The sequence below is a fragment of the Callorhinchus milii genome, unplaced genomic scaffold (assembly GCF_018977255.1).
Source record: "Callorhinchus milii isolate IMCB2004 unplaced genomic scaffold, IMCB_Cmil_1.0 Scaffold8, whole genome shotgun sequence".
In the NCBI taxonomy this organism is placed as follows: Eukaryota; Metazoa; Chordata; class Chondrichthyes; order Chimaeriformes; family Callorhinchidae; genus Callorhinchus; species Callorhinchus milii.
In genome coordinates this window covers 8,449,044-8,470,807 of record NW_024704749.1, presented here as the reverse complement: position 1 = coordinate 8,470,807, position 21,764 = coordinate 8,449,044, and the positions used below count along the sequence as shown (strand labels likewise).

The 21,764-nt window shown below is 48.6% G+C and overlaps 1 protein-coding gene across 1 annotated transcript in view; it reads left to right on the top strand.

The window, feature by feature from the left end:
- Positions 1 to 21,764, top strand: part of dnah10 (dynein axonemal heavy chain 10) — a 47,346-nt gene that overhangs the window by 16,981 nt on the left and 8,601 nt on the right. Inside the window, exons 27-66 of the mRNA XM_042337722.1 lie at positions 273 to 506; positions 997 to 1,119; positions 1,436 to 1,669; positions 2,020 to 2,243; positions 2,521 to 2,790; positions 4,018 to 4,201; positions 4,307 to 4,441; positions 4,664 to 4,816; positions 4,971 to 5,159; positions 5,553 to 5,699; positions 5,906 to 6,097; positions 6,420 to 6,538; positions 6,849 to 7,007; positions 7,097 to 7,232; positions 7,750 to 7,872; positions 8,009 to 8,143; positions 8,674 to 8,890; positions 8,977 to 9,096; positions 9,495 to 9,640; positions 9,837 to 9,989; positions 10,414 to 10,674; positions 11,042 to 11,214; positions 11,313 to 11,406; positions 11,692 to 11,859; positions 12,104 to 12,292; positions 12,706 to 12,877; positions 12,966 to 13,169; positions 13,650 to 13,730; positions 14,286 to 14,483; positions 14,901 to 15,062; positions 15,425 to 15,599; positions 16,186 to 16,367; positions 16,830 to 16,966; positions 17,156 to 17,373; positions 17,748 to 17,969; positions 18,393 to 18,540; positions 19,169 to 19,448; positions 20,082 to 20,311; positions 20,654 to 20,927; positions 21,597 to 21,701. Of these exons, the coding sequence (XP_042193656.1) occupies positions 273 to 506; positions 997 to 1,119; positions 1,436 to 1,669; positions 2,020 to 2,243; positions 2,521 to 2,790; positions 4,018 to 4,201; positions 4,307 to 4,441; positions 4,664 to 4,816; positions 4,971 to 5,159; positions 5,553 to 5,699; positions 5,906 to 6,097; positions 6,420 to 6,538; positions 6,849 to 7,007; positions 7,097 to 7,232; positions 7,750 to 7,872; positions 8,009 to 8,143; positions 8,674 to 8,890; positions 8,977 to 9,096; positions 9,495 to 9,640; positions 9,837 to 9,989; positions 10,414 to 10,674; positions 11,042 to 11,214; positions 11,313 to 11,406; positions 11,692 to 11,859; positions 12,104 to 12,292; positions 12,706 to 12,877; positions 12,966 to 13,169; positions 13,650 to 13,730; positions 14,286 to 14,483; positions 14,901 to 15,062; positions 15,425 to 15,599; positions 16,186 to 16,367; positions 16,830 to 16,966; positions 17,156 to 17,373; positions 17,748 to 17,969; positions 18,393 to 18,540; positions 19,169 to 19,448; positions 20,082 to 20,311; positions 20,654 to 20,927; positions 21,597 to 21,701 (7,066 nt within the window). The remainder of the gene's footprint in view (positions 1 to 272; positions 507 to 996; positions 1,120 to 1,435; positions 1,670 to 2,019; positions 2,244 to 2,520; positions 2,791 to 4,017; positions 4,202 to 4,306; positions 4,442 to 4,663; positions 4,817 to 4,970; positions 5,160 to 5,552; positions 5,700 to 5,905; positions 6,098 to 6,419; positions 6,539 to 6,848; positions 7,008 to 7,096; positions 7,233 to 7,749; positions 7,873 to 8,008; positions 8,144 to 8,673; positions 8,891 to 8,976; positions 9,097 to 9,494; positions 9,641 to 9,836; positions 9,990 to 10,413; positions 10,675 to 11,041; positions 11,215 to 11,312; positions 11,407 to 11,691; positions 11,860 to 12,103; positions 12,293 to 12,705; positions 12,878 to 12,965; positions 13,170 to 13,649; positions 13,731 to 14,285; positions 14,484 to 14,900; positions 15,063 to 15,424; positions 15,600 to 16,185; positions 16,368 to 16,829; positions 16,967 to 17,155; positions 17,374 to 17,747; positions 17,970 to 18,392; positions 18,541 to 19,168; positions 19,449 to 20,081; positions 20,312 to 20,653; positions 20,928 to 21,596; positions 21,702 to 21,764) is intronic.

Genomic DNA, 21,764 nt, shown 5'->3' with positions numbered 1-21,764 from the left:
CGTTATTGTTTACCAGTGGTGACCAACCTTTTTGATCAGCCAACACAATAAATTTTCTTGATCGAATATTTCTTGATTTATGCCGGCAGCCAATTTGCACACAGCAACGGCCCGCAAACAGCAATGAAGTGAACGACTAATTTTATCACCCTCCCTGCAGTGTAGCTTTGTCCAGTAGAGTTACAGCGCTTCTGGTGGGGTCGCTGGTTTGGAAGGTGAAGTGCGGTGAGGAATCTCTAACCACTGGGTGTGCCTATCCTCTCCGCATACAGGGCGTGAAGGACGTGGTGGAGACCTGGGAGTCCATGAAGTTCACCGTGCAGAGGTATTACAAGGGGACACAGGAGCGAGGCCACATCCTGGGGTCTGTGGACGACATCCTGCAGATCCTAGATGACAATGCCATGAACCTGCAGAGCATGTCCGGCAGCCGCTTTGTGGGCCCTTTCCTCGCCCAGGTGCAGGAGTGGGAAAGGAACCTGTCTCTAATCAGCGAAGTGATTGAGGTAAGGCAGCGGCTCAGAGGAACAGACAGAACCTGTCTGACTTTCCCAACAATCACAAATTACAATAATAATAATTCTTTGCATTTGATATAGCACTTTATCAGGTCTTCAAGGTGTCTGAAAGCCCTTCACAGAATTTACTGTAAAGTGAAGTGACTGTATTTTGTGGGCGAATCGCGGAAGACAATTGAGCACAGCAGGGTCCCACAATTAATCGTGGATTGAGTGACTAAATTATTATTTTTTAAAATTTATTTTGAAAGGATCATTACCCCCGGAAAAGCGATCCGCCAATCGACTAACAACCGGGTTGCTACTTACTGCTTAGGTGAATGGAGGCATGTGGAGTAAGGAAACTTGCCAAGAGTTTTGTCCCGTCCCGCCTGGGAATCGGACCCAGGTGCTCTCACTTGTGAGGCAAGTGCGCTGTATAAGTGTAACACGGAGGCGCTGATGGGTCCTGGTAACCAGCGTGTTGCCCTCTATGCAGGTGTGGCTGGTGGTGCAGAGGAAATGGATGTACCTGGAGAGCATCTTCATAGGCGGGGACATTCGCTCACAGCTGCCGGAGGAAGCCAAGAAATTTGACAACATTGACCGATTGTTTAAAAAGGTAGATTAAACGTCCATTATGTTATTATTAATAATAATCCTTGCATTTGATATAGAGCCTTATAGCGTCATTGAGATGTCTCAAAGCACTTCACAGAATATACTATAAAGTGAATTGACTGTATATTTTGTGGGAGAAACGTGGCAGCCAACTGCTCACAACAGTGTCCCACAAACAGCCGTTGATTGAGTGACCAAATTATTATTATTCATTTTTTGTGAAAGGATTATTACAGTGTTCCTCTAGAAGTGGGGCTAACGAGCGGCAGTTTGATGATTAACTCATTTAAACTCTTTTATTTTTCTCGTCCCGTCAGATCATGACCGACACAGTGAAAGACCCCGGGATAAACCGCTGCTGCCAGGCTGCCAACCGGCTCAACGACCTGAAGAACCTGTCCGACGGCCTGGAGAAATGCCAGAAGAGCCTGAACGACTACCTGGACTCCAAACGCAACGCCTTCCCCAGGTTCTTCTTCATCTCTGACGACGAGCTGCTGAGTATTCTCGGCAGCAGCGACCCCGAGTGTGTTCAGGAGCACATGATTAAGGTAACTCAATTCCCCTCCGCACATTCCTGGCCCGCTTTACTGCTTTGCTCCCGATCTCTGGCGTCTACTTGTCTACTATGTCCCAAGGCACTGGACAGTCAAGAGTTTGCACCCGAGCTGGGGGTTGGGATCAGGAGGGGTAGAGGTCAGGGAGGGTGGGGGTAGGAAGATGACTGAAGGCATGGTTGGAGAGGAAGATGGGCCTTGAAGGAGGCGAGGGACGGGGCGAGGTAGAAGGATTGTGAGATGGAGTTCAGAAAGGCTGAAGGCCCGATCTGCGATGGTGGGGCTGGCATTCAGTTCAATTGGCGACCCAGCCCCTAATGTGCTGCGTTGCTCTGAACTTTTAGATGTACGATAACATTGCGTCCCTGCGATTCCAAGAAGACAACAGCAACGAGCTCATGGCCACCGCTATGCTCTCTGCGGAGGCCGAGGTGATGGAGTTCAGGCAGGCTGTGCTCCCCGAGGGCCGGGTGGAAGACTGGATGACGTTGGTCCTACAGCAGATGAAGAAAACCAACCGGCGCATTACCAAAGAAGCAATCTTTCAGTACGGGGAAAAGAAGACCAGGTGAGACCACCCAACGTTTCGACTGGGAGAGGGTGGAATTTGCTTACAAAACTCACTACGTGCCAGAGGAACTCTTGCTTGTTAAGCTCCTTAGAGGTTTGAGATGTTTTGACCTGGTCAGCTGCCATAATCAACACAAGTATTATTATTTATTACCCAGATCATGATACTATCCTCCGAGATGCTATCCTGTGTGACGGGCACTCCTGTATATACATGAAAGCTGCTATTGATATTGTTGCAACAAATCTTACTTGGAATCTTTTCAACCCTCCAGAAATGACTGGATGTTGGACTATCAGGGAATGGTGATACTTGCTGCCACTCAGGTCTGGTGGACCTGGGAGGTTGAGGATGTTTTTCGTAAGGCTAAGAAGGGAGAGAAACAGGCCCTGAAGCTGTACGCCAAGAAGATGCACAGACAGATCGATGACCTGGTGACCCGCATCACAGAACCGCTGAGCAGAAACAACCGCAAAAAGTACAACACAGTGCTTATCATCGACGTGCACGCCAGGGACATCGTGGACACCTTTGTCAGAGACAGGTCAGGCGTGCTCTACTCATTCCAATGCCGCAAAATCAATCCACTTGAAACAGTCAGCATCTTTTATTAGGCTCACAATTGGTAGGATTCTTAAACGCATTCCTTATTCCCACCCACCCCCCACCCCCCCACTGCTCGGGTCCAAATCCCTGACTGCCCAACCTCTTGGGACATCCTCCCGACGTGAAAGGCGCTGTGTAAATTGAATTTTGTATTGTACAGTGTGAATGACACGCTCCTTCCAGGTGCACCCTGAAAAGAGCAATCCTTCTCTTCTCAAATTACTATTAGGGTACGTGCCCAGTCAGAGTATTCTCACAAAATGCACCCAACACTTGGCTTTTAATAAAATATTTCTTATTTATTCAAACCCATATACTTCAATATATGTATTCCTGCATTCGGAGCATTTGACGCAAAAATAACAAACACAATTCTTATATAATGCTTTTATAATGCTATATTAATATAACTTTAACAAGGCCTTATACTTTATATATCTTATACTTTATAAGATATCTAACCACTGAGCCTCAACACTTGAACCACCAGGGGTAAACAAATAGAGTAACCTTACCCCAAATTCACATCTCTTCTAAGTTCCTGAGATTCACAGTTTTTTATAATTCGTGATATTAAAGTCAAATATTAGTTAAAATTCCAAACTTAAACAACTGTCGTATAGCTCCAATCCCTCTCTTTTATACCTAAAATGTGCCCACTTGACTTTTTTACCCAATCAGTTTTCTGTTCTTTGACAAATTCAACCAAGACTAATTGACCAAGAATTACCTCCTTCAATCAATCCTTCGTATTTTGACAGTTCAAAAACATAAACTCAACTATCCTTCAGACTAAAAGACTCCAACAGGCCCATAACACCCATTAACTTACAAAATCTAAGCAAAAGGTCATAAACCGAAAGCACTTAATCAACATTTTCACACCTTAAGAGAGATAAACAGATTGGTACCTCAATCTAACAAATTCAACTATCTGGCTCTGAACACCTGTGACCCCTCTCCATGAACCTAAATATTCACTTTATTTTGATCAACCCTTAACTACCTCACAACAGTATTGTATTCCCTAATTACTTGTAGGTCTTATTTCAAAATAAAATGTGTTCATGTCGCCACAGAGCTGTGCCTAACTCTGCAGTGGTTTGTGTTTGAGAGATGTTGGCAGTTCCCCCACTTTGACAGTCGTGTGTGTTTCCGTTGCCAGTATCATGGATGTACGAGAGTTTGAGTGGGAGAGCCAGCTACGCTTCTACTGGGACCGGGAGCCAGATGAGCTGAACGTGCGACAGTGCACGGGATCCTTCTCTTATGGCTACGAGTACATGGGCCTGAATGGTCGTCTAGTCATCACTCCCCTCACAGATCGCATTTACTTGACACTCACCCAGGTACCCAGTCCATCCCAGTGTTGTGGCAATGATAATAGAGGGGATGCTGTGTGTGTGTGTCTCTCTCTCGTTAGCTACAGCCTGATTCCCTTTGTTCTCACGCAGGCGCTGTCGATGTACCTGGGCGGCGCGCCCGCAGGACCAGCAGGAACAGGCAAAACCGAGACCACTAAAGATCTGGCTAAGGCCCTTGGGTTGCTGTGTGTAGTGACAAACTGTGGGGAAGGCATGGATTACAAAGTGAGTGTCTTTCAGAGCGTTTTGCTGAGTAATCTCACTGGGAAGTAGAAGATTTAATTTGTTAATAATAATAATAATCCTTGCATTCGATATAGCACCTTATCACATCGTTGAGATGACTCAAAGCCCTTCACAGGATATACTGTAAAGTGGAGTGACTGTGTATTTTGTGAGTGAAACACAGCAGCAGATTGCCCGTCAGCATCCTGTTTTCTCTTGCAGTCGATGGGGAAGATTCTGTCCGGCCTGGCACAGTGCGGGGCGTGGGGTTGCTTTGATGAGTTTAACCGGATTGATGCTGCCGTGCTGTCTGTCGTCTCAGCTCAGATCCAGACCATCCGCAACGCGCTCATGTATCACTTACAGAGATTCCAGGTCAGGACACTCCCTGCTCACACTGCTCACTCCTCACATGCTCATTGCTCGGTGTCTGACCCCTCCACTGTTAAGCGCCCGAGAGGAGCGCTGTGTAAATCAATGCAAGTTGTTGCTATTGTTGCTGAGGCTGACTCCGGTTTCATTCCTCCAGTTTGAAGGCCAGGAGATCACTCTGGATAGCCGCATTGGTATCTTTATCACCATGAACCCTGGCTACGCCGGCCGCACGGAGCTCCCAGAATCGGTCAAAGCCCTCTTCAGGCCCGTGGTGGTCATCGTGCCTGACCTTCAGCAGATCTGCGAGATTATGCTCTTCTCCGAGGGCTTTCTCTTGGCAAAGGTTAGGCAGGTTTTCATTGCTTGTTCTGTTTTAGCAGGGTATGTGCTATGAGACTGTCCCAAGTGAAGGGCGCTGTATAAATGCTGGTTGTTGTTGTTTTAGTGGGGTAAGTAAAATAAATGGCAACTTTTAAATCAAACTGAGTTTACAATATGAAATCAAACTGAAATCAAGCTGACTTTACGAATGTGAATATGAATTTAGCTTTGTGATACTGAGATAGTTTGAAAAAGTCTCATTTGGCCCTTTTACATGGATTTTGCCCACAAAATACGCAGTCATTTCACTTTACAGTATACTCTGTGAAGCGCTTTGAGACGTCTCAAAGACATGACAAGGCGCTATATCAAATGCAAGGATTATTATTATGATTTCTCTTCCATGTTGATACAGATCCTGGCGAAGAAGATGACGGTGCTTTACAAGCTGGCGAAGGAGCAGCTTTCCAAACAGCATCACTACGACTTTGGGCTGCGAGCTCTCAAATCGGTGCTGGTCATGGCCGGAGAGCTGAAACGTGGGTCCCCAAACATCCACGAGGTAACCCGCAAGCTGGCCAGACCTTCAGCGCAACCTGACCCCCCCCGAAGCAATCCAGCAGTTATTTTAACATCCGTGTATAAATATCTGTTTAGTGCTTGGCACTGGGCTGGCAATCTTAGTCAGTGGCTGGGCTATATTCATCAACGATCGACAGATTACCAGTCGCTCTCCCCGAGACTGACTATCCCAATGTGTTTTGTTAGGACGTGGTGTTGATGAGGGCATTGAGAGACATGAATCTGCCCAAGTTTGTCTTTGAGGACGTCCCTCTCTTCTTGGGGCTGATCTCTGACCTGTTTCCGGGGCTGGACTGCCCTCGTGTTCGCTACCCAGACTTCAACGATGCGGTCGAACAGGTGTTTCTGGACAACCACTACATATTACTGCCCATCCAGGTAAGGATTGGCTTAACAGTAAATGAAAATCAACATTTTGGTCCATCTCATTACCTATCCACCTTCCCAAAAGCTGCCCTCTGCAGATCAATCCTCCTCATCAGCCAAGCACTCGAAATCGCCTTCATTTCCAGGAATCTGTCCAGGGACCTGTTCAAACCTTGTGCACTCTGTCTCTCTCTGTGCACACTTGCCAGTGGCCTGTCCCACGCGCCCATCATCCTTTCACTAGAAAACATTCTCCTGCGCTTCCTATTCGCTTATTGCAAAGCTCTGATCTCTTGTTCTGACTGTTCTCTCTCTGACCCACGTGCCTGTGCAGGTGGACAAGGTGGTGCAAATGTACGAGACCATGATGACCCGACACACAACCATGGTGGTGGGACCCACCGGCGGGGGGAAGACCGTGGTGATTAACACCCTCTGTCAGTCACAAACCAGGTGGGAATGTTGGGAAGATTTTGCTTCTCCTGATGATTTGCCTGTTGAGGCACGTGATGGGGGTATTTAACAGGGAATGGGATAAGCGGGAGTGGAGGGAGGGGATTAGAGGAAGAGTGGAGACTGATAGGAGATTGGGATTAGTGCATGGGAGCAAATACAGACACCAATACACAGGTTGAATTAGCTTCCAGTTGTGCCCTAGGTTTCTGGGGTTCCAGTTATGAACTGCACTTTACAACGGATCACATGTACCATGTGGCAGTTAAAACGGCAAACCTGCGTCTCTAACCCTCCCGTTGCCCATCAGACTCGGCCTGACGACCAAGCTGTACACGCTGAACTCCAAAGCGGTGAGTGTGATCGAGCTGTACGGCATTTTGGATCCCATCACCCGCGACTGGACCGATGGCATCTTGTCCAACATCTTCAGGGAAATCAATAAACCCACGGACAAGAAAGAGAGGAGGTAAGGCTTTAATGTTCTTTACTGCCAGGCCCCTCAGGCCATCGCTGCAACATTGTGGAACTGCTGAGTTGAGTTGTCCCTTTCCGCAGGTACATTCTATTTGACGGTGATGTGGATGCTCTGTGGGTGGAGAACATGAACTCTGTTATGGATGACAACAAGTTACTGACCCTGGCCAATGGGGAACGCATCCGGCTCCAGACACACTGCGCCTTGCTCTTTGAGGTACAAACATATTTTTGTTTAATAAATTTAATTTATCATTCTTATGCTCGCACGAGACGTCAGGATGAGAGAGTAGAACATACCCTCTCCTCGTTTCCCCCCACCAACGCCCCCCCCCACCACTTCCCCAATTGACAATACCTGATACAACCAGCTGAGGTATTGCCCATAGAACCACAGAACGTCACTGCCCCCAAACAGGCCGTTTAGCCTATCAATTATGCACAATTGGCTGCCGCATTTCGCCCAGAAAATACACTGTCACTTCACTTCACATTATATTCTGCGAAGCACTTTGAGACACCTCAACTACGTGACAAGGCGCTATATCAAATACAAGGATTATTATTAATATTATTATTATTGTCAACTATAAGATGGTGTTTGTTTCTCAACATGAGGGAGTGCTAACCCCATGCTGTTGCTCTCTCCTCACCCCTTGGGTACCGTTGTTATCTTGTGCTGAATGTGCAGCATGCGCTAGGCTCTAACTGTTGTTCCTCACTTGGCCAAGCAGGTGGGGGATCTGCAGTACGCCTCGCCAGCCACGGTTTCTCGATGTGGCATGGTCTTTGTGGACCCCAAAAACCTGCGCTACCGACCCTTCTGGGAAAAGTGGGTCAATCAGCGGCTAAACAAGGTGAGGTGTTTGTTGCTGGGGGAGAGGGGCAGGATCCAGGAGATTAATTTGCTGATGGTGTTTTTATATAAAATGTCCAGTGGGATAAAACATTGGGGCTACATTTTATCCCTCTGCTCGACCGTGTTTATTTCAGACAGAGCAAGGATTCCTACACAAGCTGTTTGACAAGTACATACCTCACTGCCTCGAGATGATCCTAGAGGGGATGGTGGATGGCAAACAGGAAGAGAAGCTGAAAATGATTTTACCCCAAACGGAGCTGAACATGGTAAGAAGCCATCACAGCTGAGTGAGTGAGTGAGCCTATACTGACCCCGAGGTTGGAGGAGGGGAGTCTTGGACTGTGTTGGAATGTGGGAGAAGTGATTCTCTTACAGTATGATGGTTGACGATGTTAACTTTTTAATTAGTTAACACAACATCAATTCGCTTTTCACTGGCTTAAAGCAATCCATCCTCCATTGATTTTGAGATCGCTCCAGGTGGGCTCCAAGCTCGTGCTTTTGATCCCTTCACACCCGTAACCTCTGAATAAAATCTATTTGCAGAGATCCTGTGGCTTTCAGAAACCTACTAACAGGGCTCTTTCTTGTTGGGTCGGAGACGCTTTTAAGTTGATAAAAGGGAGCAGCATTTTTATAATGATAAGTACTTGCTCCCCAGGCAGGATATTGTTCCATTCCAAATAGATGGAGATATAAAATAAACGGACATTCACGTTGTTACTCTGCTAACTTTAGCCTTAGCTAAGCCACAAACCGGTTGTGATCACATTTCCTGCCAAACACCTCTCTCCAGGTCACCCAACTGGCGGTACTGTTGGATTCTCTGCTGGAGAGAGAGATGGATAGCTTTGACGTGCTGGAGTGCTACTTTATTGAGGCCATGTACTGCTCCCTGGGAGGCACCCTCCTGGAGGATGGTCGCATTAAGTTTGATCAGTACATTAAGCGGCTTGCCTCCATGTCCACCGTAGATGCAGAAAATAACCTGGCTGGTCCTGGAGAGATCCCGGGTAAGTGCTAACAACACACACTTTCTGTTCAGTCAACAATTCTTCACTCATATTCTCAGTGTGACGTGGAGTTTCTCTATCTGCAGGTCAGTATCCAACTATCTTCGATTTCCACTTTGATGGGGAGAAGCTGAAGTGGGTGCCCTGGAAAAACCTTGTGACTAAATATGTCTATGACCCACTAGTAAAGTTCGTAGACATTCTGGGTAAGTTATTAAGTGGGTCTGTATATGTGTCGGTATCTATCTGAGCCATTTCAGAGCAAAAGGTCGCAGGGCTGTATCCCCACTCTGTTGCCAGTTTCAGCCGGGGCAGCAGACAGGTTTACAATGGGCCTCAGCATCTCTGGGTCAGGGAGGGGTAAATCACCTGGTTACTATCCACAGACTCAGGCCAAAAGTCAGTGCCTCCAGGAGAGGAGGCAAGAGGGAGAGTGTCTTCATCTGAGGACATGACGAGGATTTATACAAGCTTAAAGATAAGACAGATAGTTCTGAGTCTGGGTCAGAGATTTCTTTCTCCGTGCATAAGGAAAGTGGCCAGTGTAGGTGTTAAATAGCACACGTTAAATAACACATAATCAGGCTTTGCTCAACTTTTCCAGTGCCGACCGTGGACACAACGCGGACTAACTGGCTCCTGGAGCAGATGATGAGAATCAAACGGCCGGTGCTGTTGGTCGGGGAATCTGGCACTTCCAAGACGGCCACCACACAGAACTGCCTGAAGAACCTCAACACTGACACCACAGTACGTACTGCTGCTGTTCCTTTTCATTTCCAATCACGGACTCAGGTATTTCTTTCTGTCCCTACTCTGTGAGCGTCGTCAGGTACCAGCGTTTCTTTCTGCCTCAGTCTTCCTCCTCCCCTCATCCCCCACTTCCCCCCACCCGCCCCCCGGTAGCGATTTAACAGCCGCTGAGTGTCTTTGTTTGGCCTCTCAGCTGCTGCTGACGATCAACTTCTCATCGCGGACCACCTCCATGAACATACAGCGCAACCTGGAGGCCAACGTGGAGAAACGCACCAAGGACACGTACGGCCCCCCCATGGGGAAGCGCCTCATCGTCTTCATTGATGACATGAACATGCCGAGGGTAGGTGTCGTGCTTGCCCCCACCCCTTCCAATAGATCAGCCACAGCAAGGGCATTGAGCAGTGAGCGGGGTCTGGTTTGAGCAGCTGTGATTAGACTGATGTGCCTCATGAGATGAAGGTGAGGAGTAGCTGTGAATAGATTAGACTGGCTGTCGTTAAACATAACCAGGAATGGGGGTCAGACTCGCTCTGAGTGCTATTACAAATGAATAACAGATCAGATTTTACTAGAGAAATAAGAATAATATCAAAATATCTCAAAGCTTTTCACAGGAAAGTCCTGTCGCAGAGAGTGATTTTATTCATGCAGAAATGATCGGACGCCTTTCTTCTCACGTGGCTTTGAGTATATTTTTCAGCCGAGCTAACAGTTTGACGACATGGAAGGCGCTGTACAAATGTAATTAGCGGTTGTTGCCACAGGTTGATGAATACGGAACGCAGCAGCCGATAGCTCTGCTGAAGCTGCTCCTGGAGAAAGGCGGGATGTATGATCGCGCCAAGGAGCTGAACTACAAGATCCTCAAAGACCTGGGCTTCGTGGCTGCGATGGGGAAAGCTGGAGGAGGGCGGAATGAAGTGGACCCTCGGTTTATCTCCCTCTTTTGCGTCTTCAATGTAACATTCCCCGAGGAGGAGTCCCTGTTTCTGATTTACTCCTCCATCCTGAAAGGACACACCCTGGTTAGTGTGATTTACCCAGTTCACACAGATGTGATCCCTATATCAATTCAGATTTAGACCAAAGGCAATACTTTCTGGTTTTTAATCGCAATTTAATTCAAGCTCTTTGATAAGTTTAACTACTACTACTAATAATCCTTGCATTTGTTATAGCACCTTATCAAGACGTCTCACATCGCTTCACAGAATATACTGTAAAGTGACTTGACTATTTTGTGGCCGAAACATCCACAAAACTGCTTGAGATGGGTTGACAGGACCTGACGGCTCCGGGATGTAATTCCCAGCCTGGGAGAGCCAGCTGCCTTCAGAATGGCTTTATTAAAAGTTTTTTTTCTTTCACTGATTCATTATTTCAATGTTACAGATCTTCAGCGATGAAGTGCAAGGGATCTGCGGTAAGATGACTAACTGTACCCTGGAGCTCTACAAAATCATTGTGCAGGAATTACCTCCCACCCCTTCCAAGTTCCACTATATCTTCAACCTGCGAGACCTCTCCAGGATCTTCAACGGGCTGGTGCTCACCACCCCCGAGAGGTTAGGGTTTCTCTCTCTGCTCTCTCTGCGGCTCTTTCCCACTGCTTTCGATCTGGAGTCCGCCTCAGCACACTGTTGTGATTCCCCCCCGGCTCCAGGTTTCACACAACCAGCCAGATGGTGCGAGTATGGAGGAACGAGGCCCTGAGAGTGTTCCACGACCGGCTCATTGACGAAGTGGATAAAACGCTGGTGAGTAACCGTTGTTGTAGCCACGATCAAGACAAGATGTCAGCTGGGGATGTTAATTGGGACTTAGGATTCCACAATTCCCCCTCCCTAGTCACCCCAACCCCTCCACCCTGGCTTGCAACAATTCTTCCCTTCTCCCTCTTCTTGTTTGTCCATTCCCTGGCTCCCCCCTTCCCCCTGACCCCAGTAGTATGAGGTTTGTAACAAGTTCTATCTACTGAATGCTTCACTTGATCTCCAGTTGTCTTTAACCTGACAATCTATGATGTGGCTGTGTATCTTAAGGTGCAAGGCCGCATTGAGGAGATCATAAGGAAATATTTCCCGGCTGACCTGGAAGTGGCCATGAGGGACCCCATACTGTACGGAGATTACAGGACCTTCCTGCACGAGGACGAGCCACGCATCTATGAAGATATTCAGGACTACGTGGCGGCCAATGCACTGTTCCAGGTAACCCTGTAAGGCAGCTTATACTCACACAGCAGCTTTCACACCTGGCGAGACATCGGGTACACAGGCTCAAGTACACAACCCAGGAGACAGGCACTCTAACACAAACAACAGATTACATAGATATAGCGCCTTTCACATCAAGAGGACATCCCAAGGCATTGATGTATACAGTACATGTTTTCTGAACAATGTAATGTATGAAGTTCGCGCTCAGGGCCCGTGTGGTTGTGTTGCTCATTAGGAAATCCTGGACGAGTATAATGAGATCAAGGCTCACATGAACCTGGTGCTGTTTGACGATGCTCTGGAACACGTGACTCGCATCCATCGCATCATCCGGATGGACCGGGGCCATGCCCTGCTTGTGGGTGTGGGCGGGTCAGGCAAGCAATCGCTCACCAAGCTGGCAGCATTCACAGCCAACTGCGATGTACGTACCCGATAAAACATTTACAGTGCACACCTGGGTAAAGAGTGGAGGAGGGGACAGTGGAAGCTGATCGCTGATCTAGATAGGAGACTACTCTTTCCTGTGGTGAAGGTAGCTTAAAATGAGAGCTAGAGTGGAGTGAGATCAGAATACATTTCTTCAGGAGAGCGCAGTGGGGAATGGAATGCACTGCTCCACGAGGCTGTGTGGCCAAAGGTTATTGGGAGGTTGTAGAGGGAGATATGGAGATACTTGGGAAATAAGGGCATTAAAAATTAAAAGCAGAAAGGAAGGGGAATGGGATTGAAAGACGCTGCTCCTGTTGCTGTGCTCCCAAGGCAAGGCTCAGCCTAAAAGAGCGCACATCTCTGCAGACAATTGGACAGTGACTGAGAGCCTTGCTGATATTTTAGATGTTTGAAATTGTCCTGAGTCGTGGCTATGGAGAGACTAACCTTCGAGAAGACTTGAAAGGTCTGTACCTCCGGCTGGGCATTGAGAGCAAGCCCACCGTCTTCATCTTCTCGGATGCGCATGTGGCAGAGGAGAGCTTCCTGGAGCTTCTAAACAACATGCTGACCTCAGGTGGGTATCACTGTAGCGCTGGGGGAGACACTGTAATGCTCAGGGAGACACTAGTGCTGGGGCAGACAGAATCATTGCTCTCTTGCAGGCATGGTGCCAGCACTGTTCCCAGACGAGGAGAAGGAGGCTATTCTGGGGCAGATCAGGGACGAAGCGACCAAAGCCGGTGTCAGCCCTGCCAAGGAGAGCATCTGGCAGTATTTCGTTAACAAGAGCGCTAGTAACCTGCACATCATCCTGGCTATGTCACCTGTAGGAGACACCCTCCGCACACGCTGCCGAAACTTTCCAGGTCTGTAACCCCTTCTCTCTCCCACCTCAGAACATGAGTATAAAGCTAATCAGGAGCCATATGACAGACCTCTGTAACTTTTAACAGATTCTATGTTTCCCATATGGGTTTTGAGACGTCTCAACAACTTGAAAAGGTACTATATCGATGCTAGGATTATTATTATTATATTGTCCCGACATTCAGCCTTCCAAACCTCTGTTACGCTTACATATCGCCCTTCCCATAGCGCTCGACACTACTGGCTGGGAACCTGAGGTGGGGTGGGAGCTCTGTGAGCCAGGAAGGGAAATGAAGGCAGAAGACGCCTATATTACAAATAATAGAATGTGTGCCACCATCACTTGCTGCTCTGAAGAAACCATTTGTTCTGTTTGTATCTGGATTGGTTTGTAGTTTTACTGTGACATTTACTGTCAGGACGGCTGCAGAATGAAGACGGGAGGGTGTTTGCAATGAATCATCTCTTCTTTGTTGCAGGTCTGGTAAACAACACTGGCATTGACTGGTTCTTACCCTGGCCCTCACAGGCCCTGTACGCTGTGGCCAATGCCTTTGTAGGTGAGAAGGATGTCCCCAATCCCCGCTTTTAGTACCTTGTGGAAACATAATTGTTTATTTGATTGTAACTGATGTGTACTTTAGGACCATCATCGAGCAGCTGACCAACAGCTAATCAATCTGCAGGATTGGCTGGGACACTGTCAGAAATTCCTGTTTGTTTTCCAATTGTACATGAGCAGGCAGTCAATCACGGCCTCAGTTTAATATCTCATTAACACAGACAGCACAGGAACAAGAGCCCATTCGGCCCATTGAGTCTGTCTGCCAGTTTTTTAGATCTTTTAATTCCATTTCCTCACATTTTTCCTCACTTCTTCCTACCCTTACTGTACTTCCCAAATATCTGTTCTCTCCCTTTCAAACATGCCAACTGGGTCTATGTCAAAGCTTGTGGTTGGTGTGGTCCGTGTTGGGTGAGCGAGCACTAGTTGGCCTGTGTTCTGTGCTGTGAACTTGCTGCGACTCTCTTAACTGCTGAGAAGAGAGAATGTGGGTGAGAGCTTGGCTCACCGTGACAGACCTGTACATTGTGCTGCACTTCTCCCCCCGCAGGGAAGAACCACATGATCCCCTCACATCTGACGGAGGAGGTGATCGCCCACGTGGTCATGGTGCACGATTCCGTCATCAGTTTCAGCCTCACCTTCCTGCAGAAACTCAGGCGCCAGAACTACGTGACTCCCAAAAACTTCCTGGACTTCATCAATACCTACACCCGATTGCTGGATGAAAAGGATAAATTCATACTGGGTAGGAGGGAAACTCTGGAGAGAAACAGACGTGGCCAGAACCTTGAGAAAGCGTTGTTAACTGGGCAGAGTTTTTTTAAATACACAGGGTTATATTAAAAAAACTATTAATATAATACATAGAAAGCGTTTTGAAAGCACTGTGGAAGCAAGCAGTGAATGCAGCGGTGTATATGAATTCCTGTCTGCCTGTGGCTGTCAGCTCTCCTGTATCCCGAGAATCCTCTCCCTTCTAGTTTGCGATGAGCAGTGTCTGACCCATACGAGGTACAGAGATGAGGCCAGTGACTGCAGTTACTGTCTGTGCAACCAGGGCCTGGGTTCATGTGCCATTGGTCTGAAACTTTAAAAGATGCATAAAACAATGGAGTTTAAGCAATTGATGTGCTCTCTGTGTTTTCTGTCTCTCCCTCCTCAGCTCAGTGTAAGCGTTTGGAGGGAGGACTGGACAAGCTGAAGGAGGCCAGTGTCCAGCTGGCGGAGTTAAACCTAAAGCTCGCTGAGCAGAAGATCGTTCTGGCTGAGAAGACGGAGGCCTGCGAGATGCTGCTGGCAGAGATCGCAGCCAACACCGCTGTGGGTAAGAGCCCGCCCACACCCACCGCACAGCCCACCGCCGGCACGGTCATTCAGTGCTGTGGGTAAGAGCCCAGCCAGGAGAGAGAAGCTTGCTTCCTATTGCAATGGTGTCACTGCATCTTTAACGACCACCTGAAGAGGTATGGAGGGGGCTTTGGGTTAATGTAATATCTGTAGGGCAGCTGCTCCCAACAATGAAGCATTCCCCCTCCCCCAGCATTGCCCCGGGGGGGTCGGCCTAGATTGTGAGCTCAAACCCGACGAGGGGCTTGAACCCGCGAGACTGTGACCCTGACATGGGAGGGTGCGAGGTCGCGCCAGGCTGTCACAGCACAGTAACGCCCGCCTCTCTGGGCCTTTCAGCCGAGGAGAAGAGGCAGCTCGCGGAGGAGAAAGCCGCTGAAATCGAGGAACAGAACAAGGTGATCGCGGTGGAGAAGATGGAGGCAGAGAACGCGTTGGCCGAGGCCCTGCCGGCTTTGGAGGCCGCTCGCTTGGCCTTGCAGAGCCTGGAGAAGTCTGACGTGACTGAGATCAGGTAAGTACAGTCACTGCCACCGTCAATCCCTCCCAGGCAGTTCCCTTGCCCGGGATAATACCTTATAGAATCGGGGAGTCGCGAGGCTTGTTGGCAGTTGCTATATTCTGAACTGTGAGATTAGAGCGTCTTTGCAGATCCTTGGTGAACCATAGCCGACCTCCTGCATCTCCCCGCCGTTGCTGATCTCAGCCCCAATCCCGGGAACCAAGTCTGAGCTCAGCTCGCCTGGTTCGTTAGTTACTGGTCACCGGTCTGCCTGGGTCTTGCCAGCTGATTTTCCCTCTGTGTTTATTATAAATGTGATTCCGTTCGGACAGCACCTAAGACTCTTGCAAGACTTCCTCTGATAAACCAATAAATCTTCACTGTAAGTGGTGAATGATGAGCTATGCTGGATGTGCACAGTCCGTTTCCCAAACAACACTCAGGAATTCCTTTCAGTTGATGAGCGTGTGCTTACCAGATTGGGGTTGGAATTAAGTAGATGGATTTGTCTTGTTATAAAACTCAGACGGTAAAGGAAATATCTCAGTATTCTTCGATTGCTGTGATTGCCAATCTCACTTGTGTTCCTGTTTGGCAGATCGTTCGCGAAGCCCCCGAAGCAGGTCCAGATCGTGTGCGAGTGCATCCTGGTGATGCGCGGCTACAAGGAGATCAACTGGAAGTCGGCCAAAGGCATGATGTCAGACCCCAGCTTCCTGAGAACACTGCTAGAGATGGACTGCGACGCCATTGGGCAGCAGCAGGTCAAGACTGTCAAAGGTAAAGGTCTGAGCTGGCAACAGTTGTTACTTGCAACTAGAGAGATTATTTCCTGCTGGTTCGTGAATTGGTAACCAGGGGCCTCACCTCGGGATGCAGAGTGGAAGGACTAAAAGAGACATCAGAGAAGGTCTCTCTCGGCAGAGGGTTATTAGAACATCAATCTGCTAATGAGGCAGAGGGGAAGAGGAAGATTATTAAGGCAAAGAGCAGGGAGTTAGCAGTGTGCTCTGGCAGATGACATGGTACAAACAGAGGCTAAATGAAGAATGGCTTCCTCGGGCCTGCATTCTAGGAAACGCCTCACACTCTTCGACCGTGCCTACAGTCACCTCCAACCTCCCACCAACTCGGTGTGAGACTCCGCCGCTGTCGAGCGCTTTGGGTCGCGACCCTGCACGAGAGGGCCGCTGTACAAATGCGAGTTGCTGTTGTTGTTTGATGAGGTGCATCGTTTCCTAGGCTTCCTCAAGAACCTGAACACCTCCCTTGAGGAGATGCAGGCCATCAGCAAGGCCGGCGCTGGCATGTTCAAGTTTGTGGAAGCTGTGATGGGCTACTGCGAAGTGGCGCGGGAGATCAAACCCAAGCGCGAGAAGGTACGCACGCAGCGACCACGAAACGCGGCAACGTTCGGCTCCTTCCTTTGCCGATTCTTCTCCGTGCGAGAGTGGCTGACTCCTGGGCTGTGTGTGTGTGCGTGCGCGCGTGCTTGAGCCACTGTCAAGCGCTCTGGGACGCTGTGCTGCGTGAGAGCCGCTATATAAATGCAAGTTGTTGTTGTGCAGGTGGCCAGGCTGGAGCGTCACTATTACCAGAGCAAGCGGGAACTGGAGAAGATCCAGGCGGAGCTGGCTGCCATCCAGAGAGAGCTGCAGGCCCTGAGCGACCGCTACGAGGCCGCCATGAGGGGCAAGCAACAGCTGCAGGAGGAGGCAGAGATCATGGAGCGGCGGTTGATCGCAGCGGACAAGCTGATTCGAGGGCTGGGATCAGAGAACATCAGGTGGGTCAGTGTGGTGCAATGTCAGAGCCTCTCCCTGTCACAGGGGCAGGCGGTACTCACAACTAGTATCCCGCTGTAAAGCTCCAATTGTTCAAGTCTCTTCAGAACCAAAAGTTCTTATTCCTGGTCTACATAGGCACAGATTGTCTCGGAGTTGGCATTGTCGAGGCTTGAGATTGGGGAGGAGTTGCTGGGATAGTCGGGTGGTGGGGCGGGGGCGCGCAGGGTGTGTGCAGTCGCAGAGCCTTGTGAAAGTGGACAAGACCTTCAGAGAAGCAAATAAATTCTAGCCTCTATGTAAACCAGGAATGAGAACTTTCGGTCCTGAAGAGACTTGAGAAAGGTTAATGGGTGACCTTTCCTCCCCACCACAGATGGACCCAGGACCTGGAGGAGCTGAAGCAGCGGCGGGTGCAGCTGTTGGGTGACTGTTTGGTGTGTGCCGCCTTCCTCAGCTACGAGGGAGCCTTCAGCTGGGAGTTCCGCAAAGAGATGATTTACGAGATCTGGCAGGAGGACGTGCGGCGCAGGGAGATCCCCATCAGCGAGTCCTTCCGCCTGGAAAACCTGTTGACAGACGAGGTGGAGATCAGCAGGTCTGCGGTTTTATTACAACACCCTGCCCCTGCCATCGCAGCTGATGATGTCTGTGTCTCCTCTTTTCGCCCACCCCCCCGCACCACGCCACCCTCCACAGACACATGGTTTTACTCTGCCTTCACTACCCTCCCCCTCTCCAGTCACAGAGGTTACTCCTCTGTGAGACATTGTCTGCAGTTCGCTTGACTGTTAGTGCAAGTAAACAAGAGTTGGAAGTCAGACAATGAATACAACTTATATTTATACAGCATCTTTCTACTCGGGAAGAAGTCTCAAAGCAATTAAAGTCGTGTCACATCATGGTGAACCGGGGTGGTTGTTGACCTTTGCCACATATTTCTCAATAACCTTTGTGGTGACGTTTTGCCCTGGGATGCTAGGAGTGGATGTGATAGTGAGAGCTGTGCTGTGGTTTCCAGGTGGGGCTCGGAAGGTCTGCCGCCCGATGAACTGTCCGTCCAGAACGGCATCCTCACCACTCAGGCCAGCCGCTTCCCCATGTGCATCGACCCACAGCAGCAGGCCTTAAAGTGGATCAAGAAAAAGGAGGGAAAGTCCAATTTGAAGGTAAAGTTTCTACTCAAACACTCAACAACAACAACAACAACAACAACATTCACTCGCTCGTCCTTTGGAGAGAAATTGTGCGCATCATTGTCGTTCTTTAACTTGTGGGGTAGTGTCTTTCAATCGCTAATTTATTACTGAAGAAAAGTAATAACAACAATAATTTGGTCACTCAACCCCCAACAGTTTGTGGGACATTGTTGTGCCAATTGACTGCTGCTTTTTTCCCACAAAATACACAGTCACTACACTTTGCAGTATATTCTGTGAAGGGCTTTGAGGCGTCTCAACAACGTGATAAGCCGCTGCATCAAAAGGAAGGATTATTAATATTCATGGTGACTAATATGGGGCTCAAATTTGCAACTGTTTAGTGTTAATAAAGGCTTGTAACCTTTATTATTGCTGTTTTGTGGGTGCCTGACCTGCTAACAAGGTGTCAGCGTCACACTCTGCCCACCTCAGAACTCACTGCTCATTCACGAGGCCCTAACAAACTGAACCCCACAATCTTAAGCTGTACCTAGTCATCAGCTCGTCTCCAAATGGAACACAGCCTGTTGGTAAATGTGCGTTGAGACGTCCTCTCGACATGTTGTAAATGGTCCCTACACCTGACTTCTTCCAGATCACTTCATTTAACGATCCTGAATTCCTCAAATTCCTGGAGATGGCCATAAAGTACGGATTCCCTTTCCTCTTCCAAGATGTGGATGAATACATCGACCCCGTGATCGACAATGTCCTGGAAAAGAACATCAAAGGCCAGCAAGGGCGATATTTTATAATCCTCGGGGACAAAGAGGTCGACTATGATCCTAATTTCAGGATGTATCTCAACACCAAACTGTCAAACCCCAAATACTCGCCAAGCGTGTTTGGGAAAGCCATGGTGATAAACTACACAGGTAAGTCAGTTCACTTTACAGTATATTCTGTGAAGCACTTTGAGACGTCTCGAAGATGTGATAAGGCACTATATCAAATGCAAGGATTATTATTATTTTATTATGTTGATTGCCTTTGACACCTGCCCTCACCCGAGACCTAAGGTTCTTCCCAGGCTTATTTCATGGGCGATCATTGTGTCCCAACATGTCCGAGATGGAAAATTGTTCTGGCCTTTTCCACGAGTGTGTTCAACTGCAGTTGCATGTGTTGGAGTCAGGGCAGTAAAACACTTGATTTACCTTCATAAAAGAGCAGAGCAGAACTGATGAGAAATAATTCTAATAGTAGCTGGACTTTTATTGAGTTGTTTATCGAGATAATGCAGAGTCTTACTGGGGGATAAAATCATAGAATCTTACAGCACAGAAGGAGGCCATTCACCCTATTGTGTCTGTGCCGGCTCTTTGAAGGAGCTACCAACTTATCCCACTCCCCCGCTGTTACCCCCGTAGCCCTCAAAATGTTTCCTTTTTAAGTACCAGTCCAATTCCCTTGTGAAAGCTATGATTGAATCTGCTTCCACCAGCCTTTCAGACAATGCGTTCCAGACCGTAACCACTCTCTGTGTTGTGGTCTATCTCTTTGTTCAGTGACGTTGACAGGTTTGGAAGACCAGCTACTCAGCGTTATTGTGGCGTTTGAACGTAAAGAGCTCGAGGAACAGAGGGAACGCCTGATCCAGGAGACCAGTGAGAACAAGAAACTGCTGAAAGACCTTGAGGACTCGCTCCTCCGTGAGCTGGCGACCTCCACTGGCAACATGCTGGACAACGTGGAACTGGTGGAAACGCTAGAGGAGACCAAGTCTAAAGCTACCGAGGTGAACTGGCCACAGCATTCAGTGTTGGTGCCGTGCCGGGCTGTGCCATGGATTAGAATGGCTGATGTAACTTTTTCTTCCCCCTCCTTCCCCATCTTCAGCCTGAAGGCCTGCAGTCACCTCCCCCCTCCCCCTGGCTTGGTCTTGTGCTTCGCCAGTGTTAAGCGCTCTGGGGTGCCACCCTGCATAAGAAGCGCTATGTAAATGCAAGTTTTGTTGTTGTGATCTAATAAACAGGCTCGCGGGGCTGACACAGCACACTGCTTGTAACTGGCCCGCAGCCTCATTCTAACTGTAACCTCAGTACTGTCTGTCTATTAAACTGCTCCTTTTTCTTGGCAGGTGTTTGAGAAGCTAAAGCTGGCAGAGAAGACGGCTTTCGATATCGACAAGTTGCGAGATGGTTATCGACCGGCAGCTAAGAGGGGCGCCATTTTGTTTTTTGTTTTATCTGAAATGGCGTTGGTTAACAGCATGTACCAGTACTCCCTGGAGTCCTTCCTCGAGGTCTTTGGCATTTCTCTCCGCAAATCTATGCCCAACTCCATCCTTCCAAAGAGGCTGAAGAACATTATGAACACGTTAACCCATAACATGTATAACTATGGTTGCACAGGTCAGTACTCGCTGCTCAGGTATCTTTTACATTTCTTCAACTTCAGAACAATCTTAGGGCAGAAGTGAAAGATATGCACCCAGTTGTTTGTCACAGGCTGTTTGTTCTCCTGCCTTTGAACAAAGTGATCAATGGCACTGCTTCTCGCACTGCGTTTTATCCTGGGGGCAAGGGGCCACTGTGAAGACTCCAGCCTTCTGTAATGGTAAAGCATTGCTGACGAGGAACTGTCTGAGTCGTTCCCTCTGCACTCTCACCTGCGCTGGGAGATCTGCTAAAGTGTTATCTGTGTCGCAAAGGGCAAAATATTCAATTTTCCCAGCACTGTCCTCAGCCCATTCAAGTGACCCCCACTCTCTGTCTTCAGCAGTTACCCCAACACAGACCCTAAGGTCCCTAAGCCTTGGCTCTTCCCAACCTGCGCCTAACACTTTCGGATTTCGGTAAGCAGGATGCGTCCCTCCAGGCAAAGAGAAACAGTGCACATTCCATTCCAACAACTGCTCTGGAATTTCCATGAGTAGGTGGGATGCATGGAATTCTCGGCTTGGTTTGGATACTCTTAAGCAGTGGGTTGATGAGTTTCCGAATGTGTCAGATATCCAGGTGGCTGACCAAAAAAAAAGAAATACAAAATTCCATCCCCCATTCTCTCTTTCCACCCCGCAGGCCTGTTTGAGAGGCACAAGCTGCTGTTCTCATTTAACATGACTATCAAGATCGAGCAGGCAGAGGGCCGAGTGCCCCAGGAAGAGCTGGGCTTTTTTCTGAAGGGTACGTTTCACCGTCGGGGCCATTCCTGTCCCTGTTTGTGTGTGTGAGACCATGCCACATCAG